At 45.2% G+C, this 20,841-nt stretch overlaps 1 protein-coding gene across 3 annotated transcripts in view; it reads left to right on the top strand.

Moving 5' to 3' along the window:
- MAPK4 (mitogen-activated protein kinase 4) overlaps nt 1–20,841 on the top strand; it is a 91,785-nt gene that overhangs the window by 63,775 nt on the left and 7,169 nt on the right. For 2 of the 3 annotated variants that reach the window (XM_028748826.2, XM_077936489.1), the window contains exon 3: nt 11,526–11,691. In XM_028748826.2, the coding sequence (XP_028604659.2) occupies nt 11,526–11,691 (166 nt within the window). The remainder of the gene's footprint in view (nt 1–11,525; nt 11,692–20,841) is intronic. The other variant, XM_028748827.2, reaches the window with a different exon arrangement.

Here is a 20,841-nt window from a genome sequence, read left to right as displayed (position 1 = left end):
TTGTATGCTCCTGGTAAGACCCCCTTTTTAAATCCCTCCTAAAAGAATAAAGACACCACAGTCTTATTCATAAGCAATAAAAGGAAAGTTTACTCACGATCAGGCAGAGCACAGTGTGATCCCTGAAGGCAGGCTTAAGGCTTAAAGTTACAAGCATATACAAACTGGTTTACCCCATATGTGCGTTGAGACTGCAGTTAGCAGTCTGGGAAGTTCACAGGACGAAAGGAATATGGAAAAGAGAAGGCAGTGCCCGCATGTCACACCCACCTACTAGTCACATGCAAGGAAGGCTGCTCCAGGCCAGGAGGAACAGGAAGTTCGACTGGCTGGACCAAACATTCCCTTGCATGTCCACTCTAGCAAAACAAGGAATGTTGTACTTGACTGCTCTCAGTGGATTACATCCCACAGATTGGTTGGCGGGGCATGTTCAGGTAGGTGTGGCCAAAGCTAGCCACTTCCACAAAAGCACACATTAACACACACAGTGTGGACTGACTGACTTTTCTCCCCATTGTGGCAAAGCCATTATGAGGTGAGTTTTCTTGAGGGCGGTTGTCAGGCTTCAGGGAATCAGATCCCTCCCACAGTGGCAGCCAATAAGCAGAGAAACGATAAAAGTTCTTACCAAGCAATGTATTCAGTAATTCACAGAAAGCGACGAAGGAATGCAGTCTTCCCTAAATAATGGTGTTGCTCCAAATAAAGTCCCCACCCCACTACATTTCCCCTGTTCGACGTCACTCTTCTGTCGGTTAATCTGAGCTTTCTGCCTCTGAGCTCTCTGTTCTACTACCCTCAATGCACGCCTGGTCCTGGGAGAGGAATGCTTTCCAAGGACACTGAGTCTGTCAGCTGTCTCTCTCCCCCCCCCCCCGGTGCTTCTTCTTCCTGCTGTTCCTTTCCCAATATTTCCCAGCTTTTGCCCTCTGCAGCCTCTGAACTATGCCCTTCTGCAAACCACTGTTCTAAATCTATACTGTCCTCCTGTTCTAGGGAAGGTTCGGGAGAGGGGTGGGGTGTTCCCCACCCTTCCTCCTCAGTCCAGCCCCTGACAGCAGTCCTGTCTGGTTGGTATCCCTGCAGTGAATGGAGCTCAATGGAGGAGATATCGTTCCCAGAGTGGCTGGTTTTTAGCACCTCCCCAGACAGTAGAGAATTATGTGTTGTTGTGCATAGTTTGCGGCTCACAGCCTGCTGTGTGGAGGAGGCCCCCGAGCCCACCCTGAGGAGAAATGATGCACCCCGGGAACAAGTATTCGTGACTATAGCCGTGCAGAATGGTACCACAACACCCACCAGAGAGTCACCAACAACTACCTTTCAGCCTTCCGCCACCCACTGAGTGTATGGGAGATGGCCGTGAGTAATGGGTGCAGGTAGGCAGAAATAATGAAATCATAGGATTGTTGGAAGGGACGCAAAGGGTTCCTCTGTGTGTTTCTATGCACCCAAGAGAAGGAATGAGAGTGAGTGGTTGTTACTGTACACTTGATGCAGTGGGCGGGCTGATTGGACCATGTGGTGCCATTTTACAGCAGCTCCGAGTACAACTCTTGCCATATGGAATGGGAGTTCCCAGCTCACAAGTCCTGTTCCTTTCCCTCCTACGGCCAGATGTCCTAAGCTAGCAGGAGGGTGCTCCATCTTTTGCCTCGTCTAATTTGAGGGATGACGCGTCATCGGTAGCAGGCACCGTTCCCAGCGTTGGCTCAGCAATGGCTCAGATCCTCCTGTCTGTTTTCTGTTGAAAAGCGCGGAGTGAAAACAAGGGTGTTTAATTGAGACCTACAAGTAATGCTGTCATAGATCTATGGTGCTAAATGTTTAGGTTGGTAAACATTAGGATTTAATCAGAACTTGTATGTTATGAGGCGGTCTCAAATATATATTAACATAACGGGTTTGAGGTGTTTAAGTAGCGTTTATGTGTAAAGGCTGCGTATCAGACCTTGAGGATGTAATCAAGATCTATGTGTATTGGAATATGTGTGTGGACCTACTTCTGAGCATCACCTATTATTAATTAACTAATTAATTAATATCTGGCCTGCAGATCTGATTAGGCTCACCAGGTCTCCCCATTTGGTCTGCGAAGCTGTTTTGACCAAGCCATGCCCACCAACTGTATGCCTGGTGCTATATATGACGTCGGATGCGATGATGACCAGCTGATTGCTGGGACTTGTAAAGCACTGTGTATGTGCAGTTGTCATTTGATTTTGCAGGCAAAAACATTCCACCTGACATCAGATGACTGACAGGTGGGTAGCTCTGCCCACTTGTCAAACCTGGCCTGGGGGGGGGGAGGTCCTCTTCTCTTTCCCTGGCTTAGTGTTATGAATGAACCTTGTGCAGTGTTTTAACTATGGTTTGTTTACTGCCACCAAGCCCACAATCTGAATCCATGGTCTGCTGTTAGCTTGCAAAGCTTGGTTTGCTTTACCTACGGGACCGCCTCTCCTGGTATGCCCCGCGGAGGACCTTAAGGTCCACAAATGACAACATTTTGGAGGTCCCAAGTTGCAAGGTGGTTAGATTGGTCTCAACTAGGGCCAGGGCCTTTTCAGTACTGGCCCCGACTTGGTGGAACGCTCTGTCACAAGAGACTAGGGCCCTGCGGGACTTGACATATTTCTGCAAGGCCTGCAAGACAGAGCTGTTCCGCCTGGCCTTTGGTTTGGACTCAGTCTGACCCTTATGTTTCCCTCCCCTTATGGTTTTGATCTATGGGCTATTATTAAAATGAGGCTGCATTTTAAATTGTATTTTTAATCTGTATTTTAAATTGGTCCCCCCCCCCAATTATGTTTTTATTGTAATTTTACTGGTGTTAGCCACCCTGAGCCCGGCTCTGGCCGGGGAGGGTGGGGTATAAATAAAATTTTTTTATTATTATTAACTGTACTTTGTGCAACCAACACACTCCCCCGCCTCAACCTGCTGGATTTAGAAACGACTTTGAAATGGCAATTGCTTGACCTGATATCATATACCTGCAAACAAATCAGAATGAATGCTCAATAGTCTCTTGGAAGCAACCAGTGTTGGGGTGGGGTGATAGAGTTAGCCGCCATGTTTTAGGTTCCCTCTCCTTAGTGTAGAGATCGAAGTATATACCTGTGCATTGTTTTTTTTTAAAAAATAAGTTTTTTATTTGATATTAAAAAATTTAAACATACGACAAACAACTATTCACAATCTAAAGAATGAATTACTCTGAATCTCCCGACTTCTCCCCATCCCTTCCATGGCTCCAAATGAAAGTATTTACAACTGCATATCAATATTTATCCAAGTATTTTTCCTTCTGAATTATCCATAGTATCCGTTACTTTACAAGTGTGGTTAAAATCCTGCCAATGTTTTAACCTGCTTTCAGTGGTCTCTTACGTAAATTATAAACTTTCCCCATTCTTTTTTTAAAGAGCTTGTCTTCTTGATTTCTGAGCTTCCAAGTTAGTTTTGCCATTTCGGCATAGTCCACCATCTTGATTTGCCATTCTTCTCTGGTCGGGGTTGGCTCTTCCTTCCATCTCTGGGCCAGTAGTAGTATCTGTGTGGCCATCTGTGCATTGTTTTAACTCTTCTGCCACAATTATATTCTTAGTCTTAACGCTTTATCTGCAAAACCTTGGAACTGAAAAGCTTTGGCTCAGGCTGAGGGTGCTGGTGCCATTTTTCTTTTCTTTTTTTAAACAGAAAAAGCAATATTAAACAGGCTTAATAACAGGCATTTCCCACCCTGCCTATTGTTTATATGTATAAGCTACAGGGAACAGCCACCTAATTAAGATAATTGTACTTTGGCAAGGAGATTCTTGATTTATGCTGGATACTCACTCCCCATGCTCATTACTGAAAACCATGTGGGTGCTTTCCTAGTTGAACAAAGCAGAACAGGGAGAGCAAGCCAGATACCCCTCCCCCGGCATTGGGATGAATCTACAGAAAATGCATCCGCAGTATGAAACATCGATGGTATGTGTGGCGATCACACAGGGTCCCCGGATGTTTGACGGTCTATTGATCCCTATGCCACCACTATAATCACTTCCCTGCTGCCACCAACCCATTTCTCTCAGGTACACACGGAGTCCAGACAGTTGTTAACATTAAAATAAATCAAGTTTATTTTATAAGCATGAACAAGTTTATAAAAAGGTAAAGGTACCCCTGCCCGTACGGGCCAGTCTCGACAGATTCTAGGGTTGTGCGCCCATCTCACTCAAGAGGCCGGGGGCCAGCGCTGTCTGGAGACACTTCCGGGTCACGTGGCCAGCGTGACATCGCTGCTCTGGCGAGCCAGAGCCGCACACGGAAACGCCGTTTACCTTCCCGCTAGTAAGCGGTCCCTATTTATCTACTTGCACCCGGGAGTGCTTTTGAATTGCTAGGTTGGCAGGCACTGAGACCGAACAACGGGAGCGCACCCCGCCGCAGGGATTCGAACCGCCGACCTTTCGATCAGCAAGCCCTAGGCGCTGAGGCTTTTACCCACAGCACCACCCGCGTCCCCGAACAAGTTTATGGTTTCAGATAATTTTTCTTGTCAAGTTTCTTATCCTTAGTTTCTATACCGGCCTATACCTTCCTAATAACTTCTAACTGATCACCCCAACTGTCTATCTGACTCCTCCTAACAATTTCACTCACTCTCACATCCAAACTAGACCAACCCACAGACATCCTCCCTCTTCCTTCTCCAACTCCCAACTGACTCCCCAACAACTCCAACTCTAACTCCTCCCCTTGGGTTCCCACTGGCCAATCACTTCACCCTCATCTAACCCTTTCCTTATGACCCACCTAGGAGGGCAAACGCCACAGTAGGAAACTTCGATCCATCCTTGGGCTCCTCTGAACAACCTATCCGTTGAGCATTCATCCTGATTTGCTTGCTCAAAGCTTATGCAGCAGTTAGACCACAGGCCCCTCTATAAACATCCTCCCCTCTCCCCTTTTTGGTATACATTTTTATTTATTTTAATACAGACAGAACAAAGAAACATATTACAAAGCTGCGCTGTGGATCAATGTCAAATATAAAGCTTTTAACTTAAAATGCGGGGAGAATGAAAAAAAAGGCAATAGCACAAGATACAGATTAGGAAACACAGGTATCTCCAATATCAAAGGATTATAATTCGGAGCTAATTTATTTAATCTGTTAGGTGGAAGAGACATCAAGAGGCCTGCGGCGCATGACATCTATTGAATCAACCAGGTGGAGGAGAATGTCCGTGTGTCATTGACAAGCATAAGAAAACTGTGCCACACTGAAGGAAATCTGTTTTTCTTGCTTTGACCTTTAACAATTCACAATTTATATGCTAATTTTTCTAGGAAGGCTATCTCCCAAACTTTCAAATACCATGCTTGGAGGACGGCACCAGCAAGGTCTTTTCCCAGCAGACATCCTTTTTATTGTGCATTGATGTTGGTTTGTGCTTATCATGGTATTTGGGAAGTGACATGTGACCCCACTTTCCATACTGTTTGCGGCTGCAAATGTTCCAGAGCGGACATACTACTTCCTTTCTGATCAGTGCACATCCCATAACTTCCTAAAATCCCGCAACTTCTCATTTCACAATTGTTCCAGGGCTTGTTTGTTTAGTCCCAGTTTTGTTGCTGCTCCAGACGGCAATGTTGCAAATAATATGCATGTATTCCCAGCATGTTCACACTCCTGGCTTTGTCATGTCCACAAAATGGAAGATGGCAGGATTCCTAAGGACGTGCTCTACAGGGAGCTGGCTTCAGGCACCAGGCCCATTGGCAAACCAACTCTGTGTTACAAAGATGTCTGCAAATGTGTCACGAAGGCTGGCAACATCAACCTTTCTCTTTCCCCACAACACAACAGTAGCGATGGGTGAATCTCTCTATTTCAGTTTCTCATTTGTCCCATCTAAAGTTCAGTTCTCCAAATTTCCACATTACAGTTGTCCGTTGTCGAACATAATCTGTTCCAGAAGACCATTCGACTTGCAAAACGTTTGACAACCGAGGAACAAAGGGTGGTCTCCAAAGTCAATGGAGAAAATTGAAAAACACGCACCATTCGACTTCTGAGGTGCGTTCAAAAACGGAAGCAATTACTTCCAGGTTTTCAGCATTCGTAAACCAAAACTTTTGGCTTCCAAGATGCTCAAAAACTGAGGTACCACTTTAGTTTGTGGTTGCGTGTCGAGGTCCCCAATCCACCCCCCAAAATAACTCACAACGGACACGTAATTTTTGTTTAAGATTTTTGGCATGATTTTGGCCACAACTTTATTAAAATACAAACCGTGAGTGGTTGTTTAGGCATTGGTTAAGACTATCTCCCCCCCCCCCCCCGCCTGGGGACAGAACTGACTTCCGGGCACCACCCGGAAAGCAAGTCGGGGAGAAATGGAGCTGAGTCACAGACCCTCAATTCTCACCCGCCTGCTCCCCGAAGGCTTGCCGGCCCTAGTCCCATTCCAGGGATTGGACGAAAAGATGGCAAGCCCCAGGATTCCTTTAACGGAATTCCCTTTCCGCAGCAACCATGGAGGGGCAGGCCCAGCCTATCCTAACCCCCCCTCCACCAGATTTATAACCAATGCCTAACCACAACCTTACAAGTTGTGACGATTTGCTACGCAGTAGGCAAAAACCACCCAGCCAGCCAATTTGCCAGGTGGAAAAATTCCTACCAGGCCCCTGCTCAAAGGCAGACGACCCCATGACAGGCATAGCAAGGTCAACGCAACAACCCCTTACTCTAGGGCGGGTGGGCGGGTGATCCGTTGCACGCAGCAAAAGAGAAAGTACAAGGCTGCGTGCAGAGTATTTAAACCTTTTACCCCTCCCACCAAAATTGCAACATAACTTTTGCCCCAGCAACTCAGCAATCCAATCACTGCCCCCTGGCCATCTTGGAGAACTTACCCAGCAACAAAAGGGGTGGCTCAGTAGACCCCACCGCAACACGTGCTCTCCCTGAAGGAGAACACGCTTTGTTGTTTTTTTTAAAAAAAGCCCTCAAGAAAATACATCAGCATTTTAGTGTGACTTTCTCCTACTACACAAATGTTGTTTGTGTGCAGTTTTCCCTAATACATACATTTTTTGCAAAGCAGTTCCTCCCTAATATAATGCGTTATTGTTTCCATTAATATATGCACTTCAATGTACACTTCACCCTAGCGTATGCATTTTTGAATACATTACTTGACTGGGGAACAGCGCAGCAAAATTATGAGAAGCGCAAATATTGAGGGATGGCTGTTTTGGGAAAATGTGAATTAGGCAGGTTCTCCTTTAAATGCAAACTGAATCCCATTTTCCCCCATCCTTACTTGACAACAAAACTAGGGCTTCGTTCTCCTTTGCAAAGCCCAGACTGCAAGGCTCAGATTTCCTGTGCCATAGCAATGTCTGGAATCTGGCAGGGTGATCAGAGACCAAATTACCTAGAGGAAGGTTACATAAATGTGCCGCAGCTGAATATTTTCATTTTACTGCATCACCTCAGTTCCTAGGATGGGACTACCCTGCGGGGCTGGATGCGGATCCTGGAAAAGTACAGACAGAGTGATGAGGAAGTTAGCAGTATTCTTGCTCCCCCCCCCCCCTTCTAAGGGTGCTGGCTGGGTCATAAAGCAACTGTCACATTGCATTAGCCTGCGAACTGCTTCTCTCCACACATGCCAGCGAAGGCAACTGCAGCACCGTTTGTGAGCAGTGAGAGATCGGTGCCTGTTTGTTCATCAGGCAACGCTCCCTCCCCATGAGACCCGCACGCTTGCTTCTTTCGCATGCAGAACGAGGTTCTCATGCACAGCAACCACCCGGTCCCTTGTGGGTTTGTGATCTTGTGCAAAGAGATTCTAGAACACGTGCAGCAACTGTGCATTGAATTATCCTAAATCCAGGCTGTTTATGAGCCTACATTTCAGGAAGGTCTCCCTGCTGCTTGCATATTGAGAGGCAGTGTGGTGTACTGGTCAGAGAATCAGACTAACGTTGGGGAGGACTGGGTTCAAATACTCACTCAGGCAGGGGTGCCAACTTGAATAAAATACAGGGTGGGAGCAGGCAAGTCTCGCCCTACATAATCGATCACAAGATGTGGCTGCAAACACCATTTGAATGGCAATGCCCATCAACTTGGGGGGAGGTGCTCAAATATTTTAGGGGGGGAAGGGACCTTGGCCCCCCAGGAGTTGGCTCCTATGCACTCAGGGCCCTTCCAGACTGTCGGCGTTTTCAGCTGGGATTCTATCACCTTCCAGCAAATTACAACTGATGGGATGGTTGTGCAAAACTAACCCACTTACCTGAAAGTGGCAGGAAAATATACCCAGGAAAATACAAGATAACACCTGCTTGGATGCAGCCTCATCTAACCTCCCCACAAACAAATCAGAATGAATGGTCATTAAATAGCCAGTCTCATCTGATCTCCCTGCAAACAGCCAGGATGCTCAATAAACAGGCCAGCTGATGTCCCAGGAGAAAAATGGATCTACTATTGCATTATGTGTGTGACAAGAAGCATTCCTACCAAATCACATTACTGGTCTGCCCAGAGTACATAATGGGAGAGATGGAGCATGCAGCCCTGAAGGCAATGGTGGCTTTTGGACTTTGTATTCATTCCCCTCCTCCAATACTCATTGGTTGAGAGGTCCACTAATAGCCTCTTACCTACAACCCCAGAAGATCCTGTGTCAAGACCTAGGCAATAAGTCCTGCTTCCTTCCTTCCTTCCTTCCTTCCTTCCTTCCTTCCTTCCATGTGTTTTATTCTCAACAAAGGAGAGAAGCTCCGTGGAAATGAATTAATTGTAGAGTCTGTCTGGAAAAGGACCATCTCTGATGGAGTCTTCATAATCATCAGCAGCATTAGCAATAAGACAAAAGCCGTAAACAAGCTGGCTGCAAAGGAGCTCAGCAAATTGGTCTCAATTACTTGCCTATCTTGGGCAGAGAAAAATTAAAGTGGCCTTTTAAGTGCAGAGAGACGTGTTGAATGGAAATCCATAGTTATAAATTAGAACAGCAGCACATGGTCGCAGAGAGAAAGCAAAGAGGTAATATGCTTTGTGTGTCCCTTGCATTGCTTAATAGAGCCTGTAGCAAATTGCATTCCATTCTACAGGTAAATTAGGTGTTTCATTTTCTCCCCTTCCTATTTTTGCTCACAAGCACTGGAGCCAATTTGTGGGTGGGATTCAGTAACGTAGCGACAAATTTAGGTTCCTCAATTGAAGTGGCTTCAGCACTCTTGCATATCAGATCCCCTCCCCAAGGACATTTTGCAATAAGTAAGGGGGCGAAAAAATGCATTAGAAAGTGAGGTATAACCATCCCTTGATGCAATGTCGTATAACGTTTGCTGATTGTTAGCTTCAACAATGATGCATTTAGTGATCTCAGTACTACCAGTGGCAGCACCGGGGGGACGGGGGACGGACGGGAGTGGGGCATAGAAGCGGCAAAGTTGGAAGGGACCACAAGGATCATCTAGTTCAGCCCCCTGGAATGCAGGAATCTTTTGCCCAAAGTGGGACTTGAACCCACTGCCCTGACATTAAAAGTCTCATCCTCTACCAACTAAGCTATGATATCCTTCCTCCTACAGTACTTCTCTTGTAGAGACATCACCTTGCCGACAAAGGTCTGTATAGTTAAAGCTATGGTTTCCCCAGTAGTGATGTATGGAAGTGAGAGCTGGACCATAAAGAAGGCTGATCGCCAAAGAATCGATGCTTTTGAATTATGGTGCTGGAGGAGACTCTTGAGAGTCCCATGGACTGCAAGAAGATCAAACCTATCCATTCTGAAGGAAATCAGCCCTGAGTGCTCACTGGAAGGACAGATCCTGAGGCTGCAATACTTTGGCCACCTCATGAGAAGAGAAGACTCCCTGGAAAAGACCCTGATGTTGGGAAAGATGGAGGGCACAAGGAGAAGGGGACGACAGAGGACAAGATGGTTGGACAGTGTTCTTGAAGCTACCAGCATGAGTTTGACCAAACTGCGGGAGGCAGTGGAAGACAGGAGTGCCTGGCGTGCTCTGATCCATGGGGTCACGAAGAGTCAGACACGACCAAACAACTAAACAACAACCTCTCTTGTGTCATATTAGGCTTTGCAGCTGAGCTCTGGGAATGGCTGCTTTCACTTTGGGGTAGAGTTTCTAATCAGCAAAGAGCAGTACGAATTTCCCAGAGTCGCCATCCCACTGGTCCAGTGACTGAACCAGCCTGAGGCTCATTATCTTACAGCTGGCTCTCTTGGGTTCCAGTTTTCCTGCATTTAGAGCTGTGTAAGTGTCCCTTTTAAGGACCTGCTATCTAGTACAAGCTGGGAGCTGGAGTCTACCTGCTCCTTTCATGAACGCATCGGTGCGTGAAAGAGGATGCCTCCAGCCAGCTGTTGAGTTGGATTAAGTTATTCATCCCTAAGACGTCAGATAGGCAGGCTGTTTAGCAATTAATAATGAAAAGGCATTGCGTGCTTTAGAATAACCGCTATGGTTCTGCAAGGGAAAAGAAAGATGCAAGAAGTATTATCTTAGCAAATGCCCTACAGCTTTGTGGAAGAGCAGGAAGAGAGCATCTTCCTGGAGCTCTCAAATCAATACCCACAGTAACAGTGGCAGGTTGTGCTCTTTGAATGTTCAGAATTGCTCACTTCTGAATTTTGCGGTTTAATACAGAGGAGATATTCTGAGCACCCATCTGGTCCAGTTTTGTTGAATGTGTATCAGTTATTGGGGCTTGTGGAGAAGGTATTTGGTCAAGGCCAGCTCTCCATCTTTGCCTATTATGGCAACTAGCAGTGAAAGGGCAGTTGGCTGGGCCCAGGGGGCTGTAAATGTCTCCATAAAGAAGACATTTCTTTTGAGTACTCAAAAGATGTTGACAACTATGGTCTGGTGGCTAAAGGCTTCTCTAGATGTCCTCCATATTGTGCTTTCATGATGATTGGTTCTCATGATGCTATAGGGACATTTACACGTGATGACGCTTTCAATACTTGTTGCACCTGCAGAGGTTTTGGGCTGGTCCTATTGCTTCATTTCCAATCAGTGCATGTCCTATAAGTGAGCATGGTGGGCATAGGTGCCCTGGCCCCTTTGCCCCTCCAAAAAATATTTAGGTCCTAAAGCCAGTGTGCCAAGGGGACCTTGCCTGTGGAGCAAGGCTGAGAGCTTAAAAGCTCTCTTTGGGCCAGGTAACCCCAAGTGGATGAATGCTTGGCCTTTCTCCAGCAAGGCCTGCTCAGTGTGCCAGTTCTGGCCTCCCTCTCATCGTCCGCCTTATTGAAGGCAGGCTGGCTAGCTGCGAGGTGGCTCCAAGAGCAACGTGATTCTGATCAGACGCGAATTTTGTGTTCCCGTGTTACCCGTGGAACCGAACCCCCATGTAAGATGCTGGTGTGCTGTGCAACGTGCCTGTATTAGGTACCTTAGGCCAAAGCATCGTTTCCATGATGATTTATATACGTGTGGGTGTAAAAGAATATTTCTTTCTCTTGCAGGGTTACCTCTCGGAAGGGCTGGTGACAAAATGGTATCGATCTCCTCGCCTGCTGCTTTCACCAAACAACTACACCAAAGCAATTGACATGTGGGCAGCTGGTTGCATTCTAGCAGAGATGCTGACAGGAAAGATGCTTTTTGCTGGTAGGTCTTCAGTTCTTGCTGGTAGGTCTCAAATTTTCCTTCTTTCTTTCTTTCTTTCTTTCTTTCTTTCTTTCTTTCTTTCTTTCTTTGGTGGAAAGAAGCTTGTTTAAATGCAATAGCTCAGCCGTGGACATCCATTTAGGCTGAGCGTAAAATGCTGAGCATTTCAGTTGGCTTTCAGATTACCAGGTATTTTGCAGGTATGATTCAGTTGTACCTTGGTTGTCAAATGGAATCAATTCCAGAAGTCTGTTTGACTTCCAAAACATTCACAAACCAAGGCGCGGCTTCCGATTGGCCCCAGAAACAATGCCGACAGCCGAAACAGATGTTTGGCTTCCAAAAAACATTCGCAAACCGGAACACTTACTTCCGGGTTTGTGGCGTTCGGGAGCCAAAACATTTGAGTACCAAGGCGTTTGACAACCAAGGTACGACTGTACTGGTGAATTTAGGTTGCGCAATTGAATCCGGCAGTCTTGTGCAACAAACCACTTAAGAAACCAAAACACCCTGGATTTTTTTTGCAGATTAGGAACGTGATGGCAAAATACAGTGGTACCTCAGGTTACATACGCTTCAGGTTACATATGCTTCAAGTTACAGACTCCGCTAACCCAGAAATAGTGCTCCAGGTTAAGAACTTTGCTTCAGGATGAGAACAGAAATTGTGCTCCGGCGGCACAGCGGCAGCAGGAGGCCCCATTAGCTAAAGTGGTGCTTCAGGTTAAGAACGGTTTCAGGTTAAGAACGGACCTCCGGAACGAATTAAGTACTTAACCCGAGGTACCACTGTATAGTGGAAAGTGTGGGATAATGGTAAAGAGAATTGAAAGTGGGATTGCGAATAACTGCCTGGATAGCATCACAAGCACAAATCATCAGAAGTGTACAATAGGAAGGATGCCTAGAGGGGTCCAAAGTGCTTATAAAAAAAAATAACCTGGCGAGAAGAAGAAGTTTCCCCACCTGCTGAAAAGCTGTTGTCCGAGTCCATCGCCAGCAGCTGGAAACGGGGCCATCCATATTTGTTCAGGAATCGAGTGCACCCCTGATGCTACTTAACAAATAAACATCCCTCCTTTTCGGTTTGACCCAACAGCCTTTCTTTCATCTCTGCTTTCATGGTGGTTATTATTATCCTATCCTTGCCCATTATTTGTTTTGCAAGACTGCAGGATTTTGACACTCTGGGTAAGCTGGCCGCATGCAGCTTTCTCTAAATAAATAACAAGGTTCATTAATAATGGATTCGAACGCTTGGCCTTCCAAAATATTTCTGCTCTGAAGACCTGGTAGCGTTGGCTGTGCATAGACTAAGGCCTTGTCCACACTCCTGTTTGCCCTGCACCTCAGGGTTTTCCACTGGCCCTGTGCTTTCTAAGCATGGGTCTGAGAGGTTTTGCCTTTCCCTCACCACTCCCCCCCCCCAACCCCCCAACCCCACTTTTACAGAGATAGTTCCATATCTTCCAAGTTCCCTGTTTTAAGAGGGATGGCCCCACTTTCTTTGAAGACTCCCTGGGCTCTGCCTTTGGCACCCAGGTTTTGCGTGACAGGTGGGATCTATTACATGTTCTGGGATTTTTTTTTATTTAATCATTTTTTCAATACAAACAACAACCAAAAAAACCCATATACAACAAAAACCACAATAACACTAATAACACAATTTAACAATTCAGATTTGAGTACTGATATACCTATAACTACACCTTTTTAACAATATTTCCCCACCTCTCCTCCCCCTACTTCCCACCACTGTCCGCCTTATCGCTTAAGTATTCCTTCCAGATTTCTTCATATTTATCCATTCTTAATTTGCGTCGATATGCAATTCGTTCGTAGGTAACTAGTCTGTCCATATTGCCAATCCATGTGCTCAATGGGATCTTTTTGTCCTGGGGCACCCAGGTTTTGCGTGATAGGTGGGCTTTATTACATGTTCTGGGATGTGTCTTTTGAGTACAGGTTAGGTAATTATGACTTGACAGTGTGGGAATGTTCAGGGAGGCAGGAGAGGATATATTGTTTATAATATCCTTCCTAACTTTTGTTAGCAAGTTCCTCTACTTAGCAGAGTTTACATTCCCCTTTTACATGTGCAGCAGATATCTGGCTGCAGGCTTGTGTAAGCCTCTCACTATTATACAATTCAATCTGTCTGAGATTGAATTGTACGTTCCTGGTAAGCTTGCATGGATCCCTCTTAAAAGAATAAAGACGCCACAATCTTATTTAAAGCCAATAAAAGAAGTTTGCTTACATCCGGAAGAGCACAGTGTGATCCCTGAAGGCAGACTTAGTTACAAAAAAGCACAGTGGTGCCCCGCAAGACGAATGCCTCGCAAGACGGAAAACCCGCTAGACGAAAGGGTTTTCCATTTTGGAGGTGCTTTGCAAAACGAATTTCCTATGGGCTTGCTTCGCAAGACAAAAATGTCTTGCGAGTTCCTGCAGGGTTTTTTCCCTTCCCCCCCTTTTTCCCAAGCCGCTAAGCCGCTTATCAGCTGATCCGCTAAGCCGCTAAGCCGCTTAACAGCTGATCTGCTAAGCCGCTAAGCCCCTTAACAGCTGATCGCTAAGCCGCTTATCAGCTGATTCGCTAAGCCGCTTAACAGCTGATCCGCTAAGCCCGCTAAGTCGCTGATAGCGCTAATCCGCTAAGCCGCTAATGGGCTTGCTTCGCAAGATGAAAAAACCGCAAGACAAAGAGACTCGCGGAACGGATTCTTTTCGTCTTGCGAGGCACCACTGTACATGTGGATCTACCCCATATGGCTAGCAGAGCATTCCTAGCTAAGAAGCTGGTCCAACGAGGAAGGAAGTGAAAAAGAGAGAGGTGTGCTGCGTGACTCGTCCTTTTGTTACCTAGACAGGTTAGGTCACGCCCACCTTCTATCACATGCAAAGGAAGGATGCTCCAGCCAGGAGGAACAGGAAGTTTCGACTGGCTGGACCAAACATTCCCTTGCATGTATTCTCTAGGAAAACAAGGAATGTTGTGTTTGGACTGCTCTCAGTGGATTACATCCCACAGAGAGAAGAAATAACGTCCTTTTTAATTTCAGTCTTCTTTCATGTAATCTCACCTGACACGTTGATCTCATTTTCAAAAGGCACCACTGAGTGGCGTAAACCACTCATGAGAGACAACAAAAACAATAGCTGAGTGCTGAATCCAACGTTAGTAATATTCAGAGCAGACTCATTGAAATGAATGGACATGACTAGCTTATTTCCATTCATTTCAGTGGATCTACTCTGGGTAAAACTATGTTGTATACAACATAGGAAAAGAGGAAAAGAAAACAGAGAGATAAATAAAAAAATAACGTTTGTAAAAAAAACACAACAAAAAAACCTAGAAGCTTTTCTCTTGGGAATTATAGGGATGAACTACCTAAATTGTATAGAAATTTACTTGTGTATTTCACTTGCTCCAAAATGGAAAGAAGTCCCAGCAAATGAAGAATGGATACAAAAACTTATGGAATATGCAGAAAAAGCAAAACTTACCAGAAGAGTAAGAAATCGAGATAACAAACTTTTTATAAAAGAATGGAAATGGTTTATTGAATATTTACAGATAAATTGTAAACAGATAAAAACACTGGCAGGATTATTGTAATAACCTGCAGCTACATAAGTGTGTGTGTGTGTGTGTGTGTGTGTGTGTGTGTGTGTATGATAAATAAATGAGTAAGTTAATTTGGATATGCAGAAAATATTAAAAATAAATTTAAGGAACTGCAGAAAGAGAGGGAAAGAAGTCAAGTTTTAAAATGTTTGTAAAATCAATGAAATGTATATATCTGAAAAGTATAACTATTTTTTTAAAAAACAACAACAACCATAAATAAAAATTCCTGCAGCGTGATTAACAATAGGCTTCCTGAATAAGGAGACTTTTTATCTGATGGTGGAAGCTAAAATGAGCAGGTGCTGAGTAGAATCCTAGAACTGTAGAATGAAAGGGAGCCTCAGCGATCATCTAGTCCAGCCCCCTGCAATGCAGGAATTGTAGCTAAACAGCTGAGGTCTATGAGTGGTCAGGGCGGCCCAGAATGCCCTGCCCAGGCTCCTGGCCTGAAGGTTGATTGTATGGTCACATAGTTCTCCAGGCAAATATTCCCTGTACCTAGAAAAGCAGCTTGCCATGCTAGTCTAGACTCTGTCTCTGACACCTAATTTTGTATGTGCAGGGATTTTGTGGAGGAGCATTCAATCTTGTGAGCCACCACTTTTGACGTGCCTTAAGTGGCGCAGTCCAAACGCACTGCTGGGAACAGCGAGTGCAAAACACGGGTGATGTTGATGGCTTCTGGAGTGGTAGATCAGAGTTGCCACTGGTCTGCCGCTTCATAATTTGGCTAAAACTGTTGCAGAGAGAGTTGTTTTGAGCTAAGGGATAGAAGAAGGTGCTGCTAAATCTATTCTGGGTGGGATTTGGTTTGTTTGGGGCCCGGGGAGAGGGAGACAGCATGTCCACACATTCTTCAGCACCCCTCCTTGCAACCCCTAGCTAGGACACGTACAATTAGAGCTGTTGTTTTAAAATAAATAGTCAAGTGCTTTCCAGTCGTGCTGAGGATGTGCTTCTCCACCCAATTAAGCTATGGGAAGCAGGGGAAGAAATGGAAAATGAGTCAACTGATTCTGTGATCACAACATCGGTTCCCTCCTGTGAAAGAGCGAGGGGGGGTTGGGGAATGCAGGACATAGCAAGGCGATGCGTTGACCTGTGTATCAAAATACTGACCTGACCAGACTCCAGGATGTTAGTGCAAATCTGCAGAATATTCTTATGCAAGAACTGATTTGCTCCCAGCAGTTTCTTCAGACGATAAATAATGGTGAACACGCACAAGTGTGGCCATGCCATAGATGTGTCCAAAGTTCTCCAGACTTACTAGTGTCTGAGGATATATGTAAATAGTAGACACATTTCTCTTCTAAAGGGCACAGCAAAATTAGGTACATGTTATGAGCATTCCCACCAGGGACGTGGGTGGCGCTGTGGTCTAAACCACTGAGCCTAGGGCTTGCCGATCAGAAGGTCAGCGGTTTGAATCCCCGCGACGGGGTGAGCTCCCATTCTCGGTCCCTGCTCCTGCCAACCTAGCAGTTCAAAAGCACGTCAAAGTGCAAGTAGATAAATAGGTACTGCTCCAGCAGGAAGGTAAACAGCGTTTCCGTGTGCTGCTCTGGTTCGGCAGAAGCGGCTTAGTCATGCTGGTGACATGACCCGGAAAAACTGTCTGTGGATGAACGTTAGCTCCCTTGGTCAGTAAAGCGAGATGAGCGCCACAACCCCAGAGTCGTCCACGACTGGACTTAACTGTCAGGGGTCCTTTACCTTTACCTTTTATGAGCATTCCTACCTTTACAGCACCTTGCCTCCTGTGGCTGGTGTGGGCATATGCGTACCTTTCAAATGAACAGTGCAAGGGGGTTTCTAGATGACCTGTTAAGAAGACATTCATTCTGACTCATTTGCACCAAGTTTGCAGAAGATTATACAACATCACGTCAGGCAATTTTTACCCTAACCTTCCAGTCACTTTCTTTAGAGCAGAAAGTCTGATTGTTTTTGGAAGCAAGTTTCTTGCATGTCAAATCCATTTTGGTTGGGCAACCCAAATTTGCTGACGTGCAGCTGAAATTCCACCGGCAAATTAGCCTTGATGTGGCCCAAGAGGCTATTGTCATGGTGTTCAGTGGCAGAGTGTGTACTTTGCATGCAGACAACCCCAGATTTAACCCCCAATATCTCCACTAAAGGATCTCTAGGAGGAAACACATAGGTAGCCGTGTTGGTCTGCCATAGTCAAAACAAAAAAAATTCCTTCCAGTAGCACCTTAAAGACCAACTAAGTTAGTTATTGGTATGAGCTTTTGTGTGCATGCACACTTCTTCAGATGTGTATCTGAAGAAGTGTGCATGCACACGAAAGCTCATACCAATAACTAACTTAGTTGGTCTTTAAGGTGCTACTGGAAGGAATTTTTTTTGTTTTGTCTAGGAGGAAAGTTAGGACAGTGTCTATAATGGCTTTCAAACACATGCATAGGTACCATGATTTTCACACATGACTTTACCACGTGTACCGCTCCCTCACCTGATATATTGGAGTCAGACCTATTGGGTGATCAAGCTCAGCATTTTCTACACCTATGGGTAGTGGCTCTCTGGGATTTTAGGCAAGCCCTATGTGGAGATGTCAGGAACCTGGGACCTCCTACCTTGAGATCTACTGCCAATCTGTCTTGTCCATACTGAACTAGATAGATCAGGTTTTGACCCCAGCAAAAGATGGCATCCTTTGTTCATAAATTCAATATATCAGCACATACATGGGTCCCTAACATTGTACTTACCTTTACCAGTGATAGTTATTGCCCCTTATTCCATATGCATAATTGCTGCTGTGTATATGTCATGGTTAAAGGGTCTTAATAAAGCTGGTCCATTTTAGCCTGTCCTCATGAAATCAAAGAGCTTGAAGAGACTAGAAGACTATCAAACCCAACCCCTTCTTCATGCTCCATTCCCCCCATCTTCAATTAACTCACATAATCCACTTTTTAAAGAGGGCAACCTCATTTGCTAGCATGCGAGAGCGGTGAGCCACTTTCAAGAGATGAGACCCCAGCCTAATTCCTGCATGGCTGCTGGAAGTAGGCAATTTCAGCTGCTAAAATAATCATGAACGCAGATCTGGAGTTTGTTAATTATTTAGGCAACGTTAATGAGACTCCAACAATAAAAAAAAACCCCTCTGTTGTGGTAGTTATGCTTTCAGTCTGACCTGGACATCTCTGGCTAATGGTCCTCAGAAATAAATGCACAAAGTGATTGAATGAAATGCACCCTATGTTAAATTATTTTGGTTTTGCTGTAAACCTCCTTGCTTAACTTTTTGCCCTTCAGCTATTACTTTTTTTAAGTTGCACTGATAGCCAATTCTGAACATTTGGTGTGGTGGTGGGGGTGGGGGAGAGAACATGCATAGATGGTCTTCTTCGCAGCAGGTGATTGTGGACTACACAGTGTCCACACGATGTCACCTTCATCAAAATGCTATCCTATGTGATTTCCCCATCTAATCTGGACTTATCATTTCTCCAGAAAATCCAGAAAATCAAACAAACAAACAAACAAACAAACAAACAAGCCTGGGCAACGTTAAATCCAGATAAAAGGAGTGGGAATGGAATGGCATTTTTATGAGGATGATGTTGTGTGGATGATGTCGAAAACTTGCAGGCGTAAGCAGACCAAATCCACAACAAGTTGCTTTGTGGAAGCACCCAAAGGACACCCCCCCCCCATTAGTTATCTCCCTTGTTACGGAAATTACTGGGGAGGGCACATCTTTAAAGTTAAATATTACAAATATTATGCCTGAATGTATCCTTTCAACTTGACAGCTCAGGGAAGTTACCTAGCTTTAAAAATAATATAAAATCATCTCCTTTCCCAGTTTCCTCCATTCCAAAGCTATTTTCCCCTTGAAAAGGGACTCCGGGAAGTTCCCAGAGGTGACAATTGCTGGGCTCATTGTTAGCCAAAGGAAGCCAAATCTCATCACCTGACTTGCCTCAGGCTCCAGACATGCAAAGGAACTTCCATTGTACTTTTGGGTGGTGGGTACTTAAGACATATTTGTCTATGCTAATCTTATACCTGAGTCTTGCCCTGCCATGTCTGCTTATGCTAATCTTGTACCAAGGACTTGTCTGGACGTGTTAGCCAAGGTTAACCCCTCCCTTTTTGTGACATGTCAGTGATGTAGCAATGATCCTGTACGAACTGTATTCTGGGATATGGTGGGAAAGTTTTAAAAGTCTTTGTCACCCCATCCTCAGGGTTCAAATTTGCTCTTTGAACCTATTGCGCAATAAACTTTGGTCTACAGCTATTTGCTCCGGTTGGCTGGAATCCTTCCTTTATTCCGCAGGGACCCGCGGGCTCTGCCCGACGAGCTGGGTGACTGAGCAGCCTTGCACCTAGATTTTTTCCATAACACCCTTAACAAAGCCTCTCTTCTGAACCACCAGTGGTGACTGGTGCCTATTGCAACTTGTAGGGCAGATGGAAGGGAAATCAACAATAGGCAGAGCCACAACTGTCCTGCATAGAGGTGCAAGGCACACAAACAAGTTATTCATTGAAATGTTATGGAAGTTGCACAGCCAATCGGTGGACTGTGCTTGGATCTCTTGGCTGTTTATTGTGGCACAGAAAACTGTTGTCTTCTCCCACCTAGTGGCAAAAATGAACCATGAGCTTATAGTCCTTGTCTCTGAGAGTTTTTATAGAGCATTCATCCACATTTATTTTCATTAAGTTTGTGGGGAGGTTATATGATGCCTGCTGTTTACTGAGCCTTCATCCGATTTGTGCGTAGGTTTTAAGACACAGCATCAAGAGATTGTTGTGTCACACATTATAGTATATTTTTCTGCCACTTTCCTTACCTCAAAAGAACAAAAGGAGCAACAACAATTTTGGGAGGCATGAGTTTCTTGTGAAAGAGCACCATAGAATCATAGAGTTGGAATAGACCACAAGGGCCATCGAGTCCAACCCCCTGCCAAGCAGGAAACACCATCAGAGCACTCCTGACATATGGTTGTTAAGCCTCTGCTTAAAGACCTCCAAAGAAGGAGACTCCACCACACTCCTTGGCAGCAAATTCCACTGTCGAACAGCTCTTACTGTCAGGAAGTTCTTCCTAATGTTTAGGTGGCATCTTCTTTCTTGTAGTTTGGATCCATTGCTCCGTGACCGCTTCTCTGGAGCAGCAGAAAACAACCTTTCTCCCTCCTCTATATGACATCCTTTTATGGTAAACGTGCTGGCACCAAACCCACTTTAATCGTGCAATCGAACTCTACTGGTATAGACCTGAATCTTGAGGGCTTAGCTACACTCCAAGTTTTGTATTGAATTAATCTTCTTCTGACTCCTGTTTCCAAGGAAGCTGAATGCTGGAGGATTTCAAAACAGATTTTTAAAAAAGCACATACAGTGGTACCTCGGGTTACATATGCTTCAGGATACATACACTTCAGGTTACAGACTCAGAAATAGTACCTCGGGTTAAGAACTTTGCTTCAGGATGAGAACAAAAATCGTGCTCTGGCGGCATGGCGGCAACAGGA

This window comes from Podarcis muralis, chromosome 11, assembly GCF_964188315.1.
Source record: "Podarcis muralis chromosome 11, rPodMur119.hap1.1, whole genome shotgun sequence".
NCBI classification, from domain to species: Eukaryota; Metazoa; Chordata; class Lepidosauria; order Squamata; family Lacertidae; genus Podarcis; species Podarcis muralis.
This window is presented reverse-complemented; position numbering and strand designations above follow the sequence as displayed.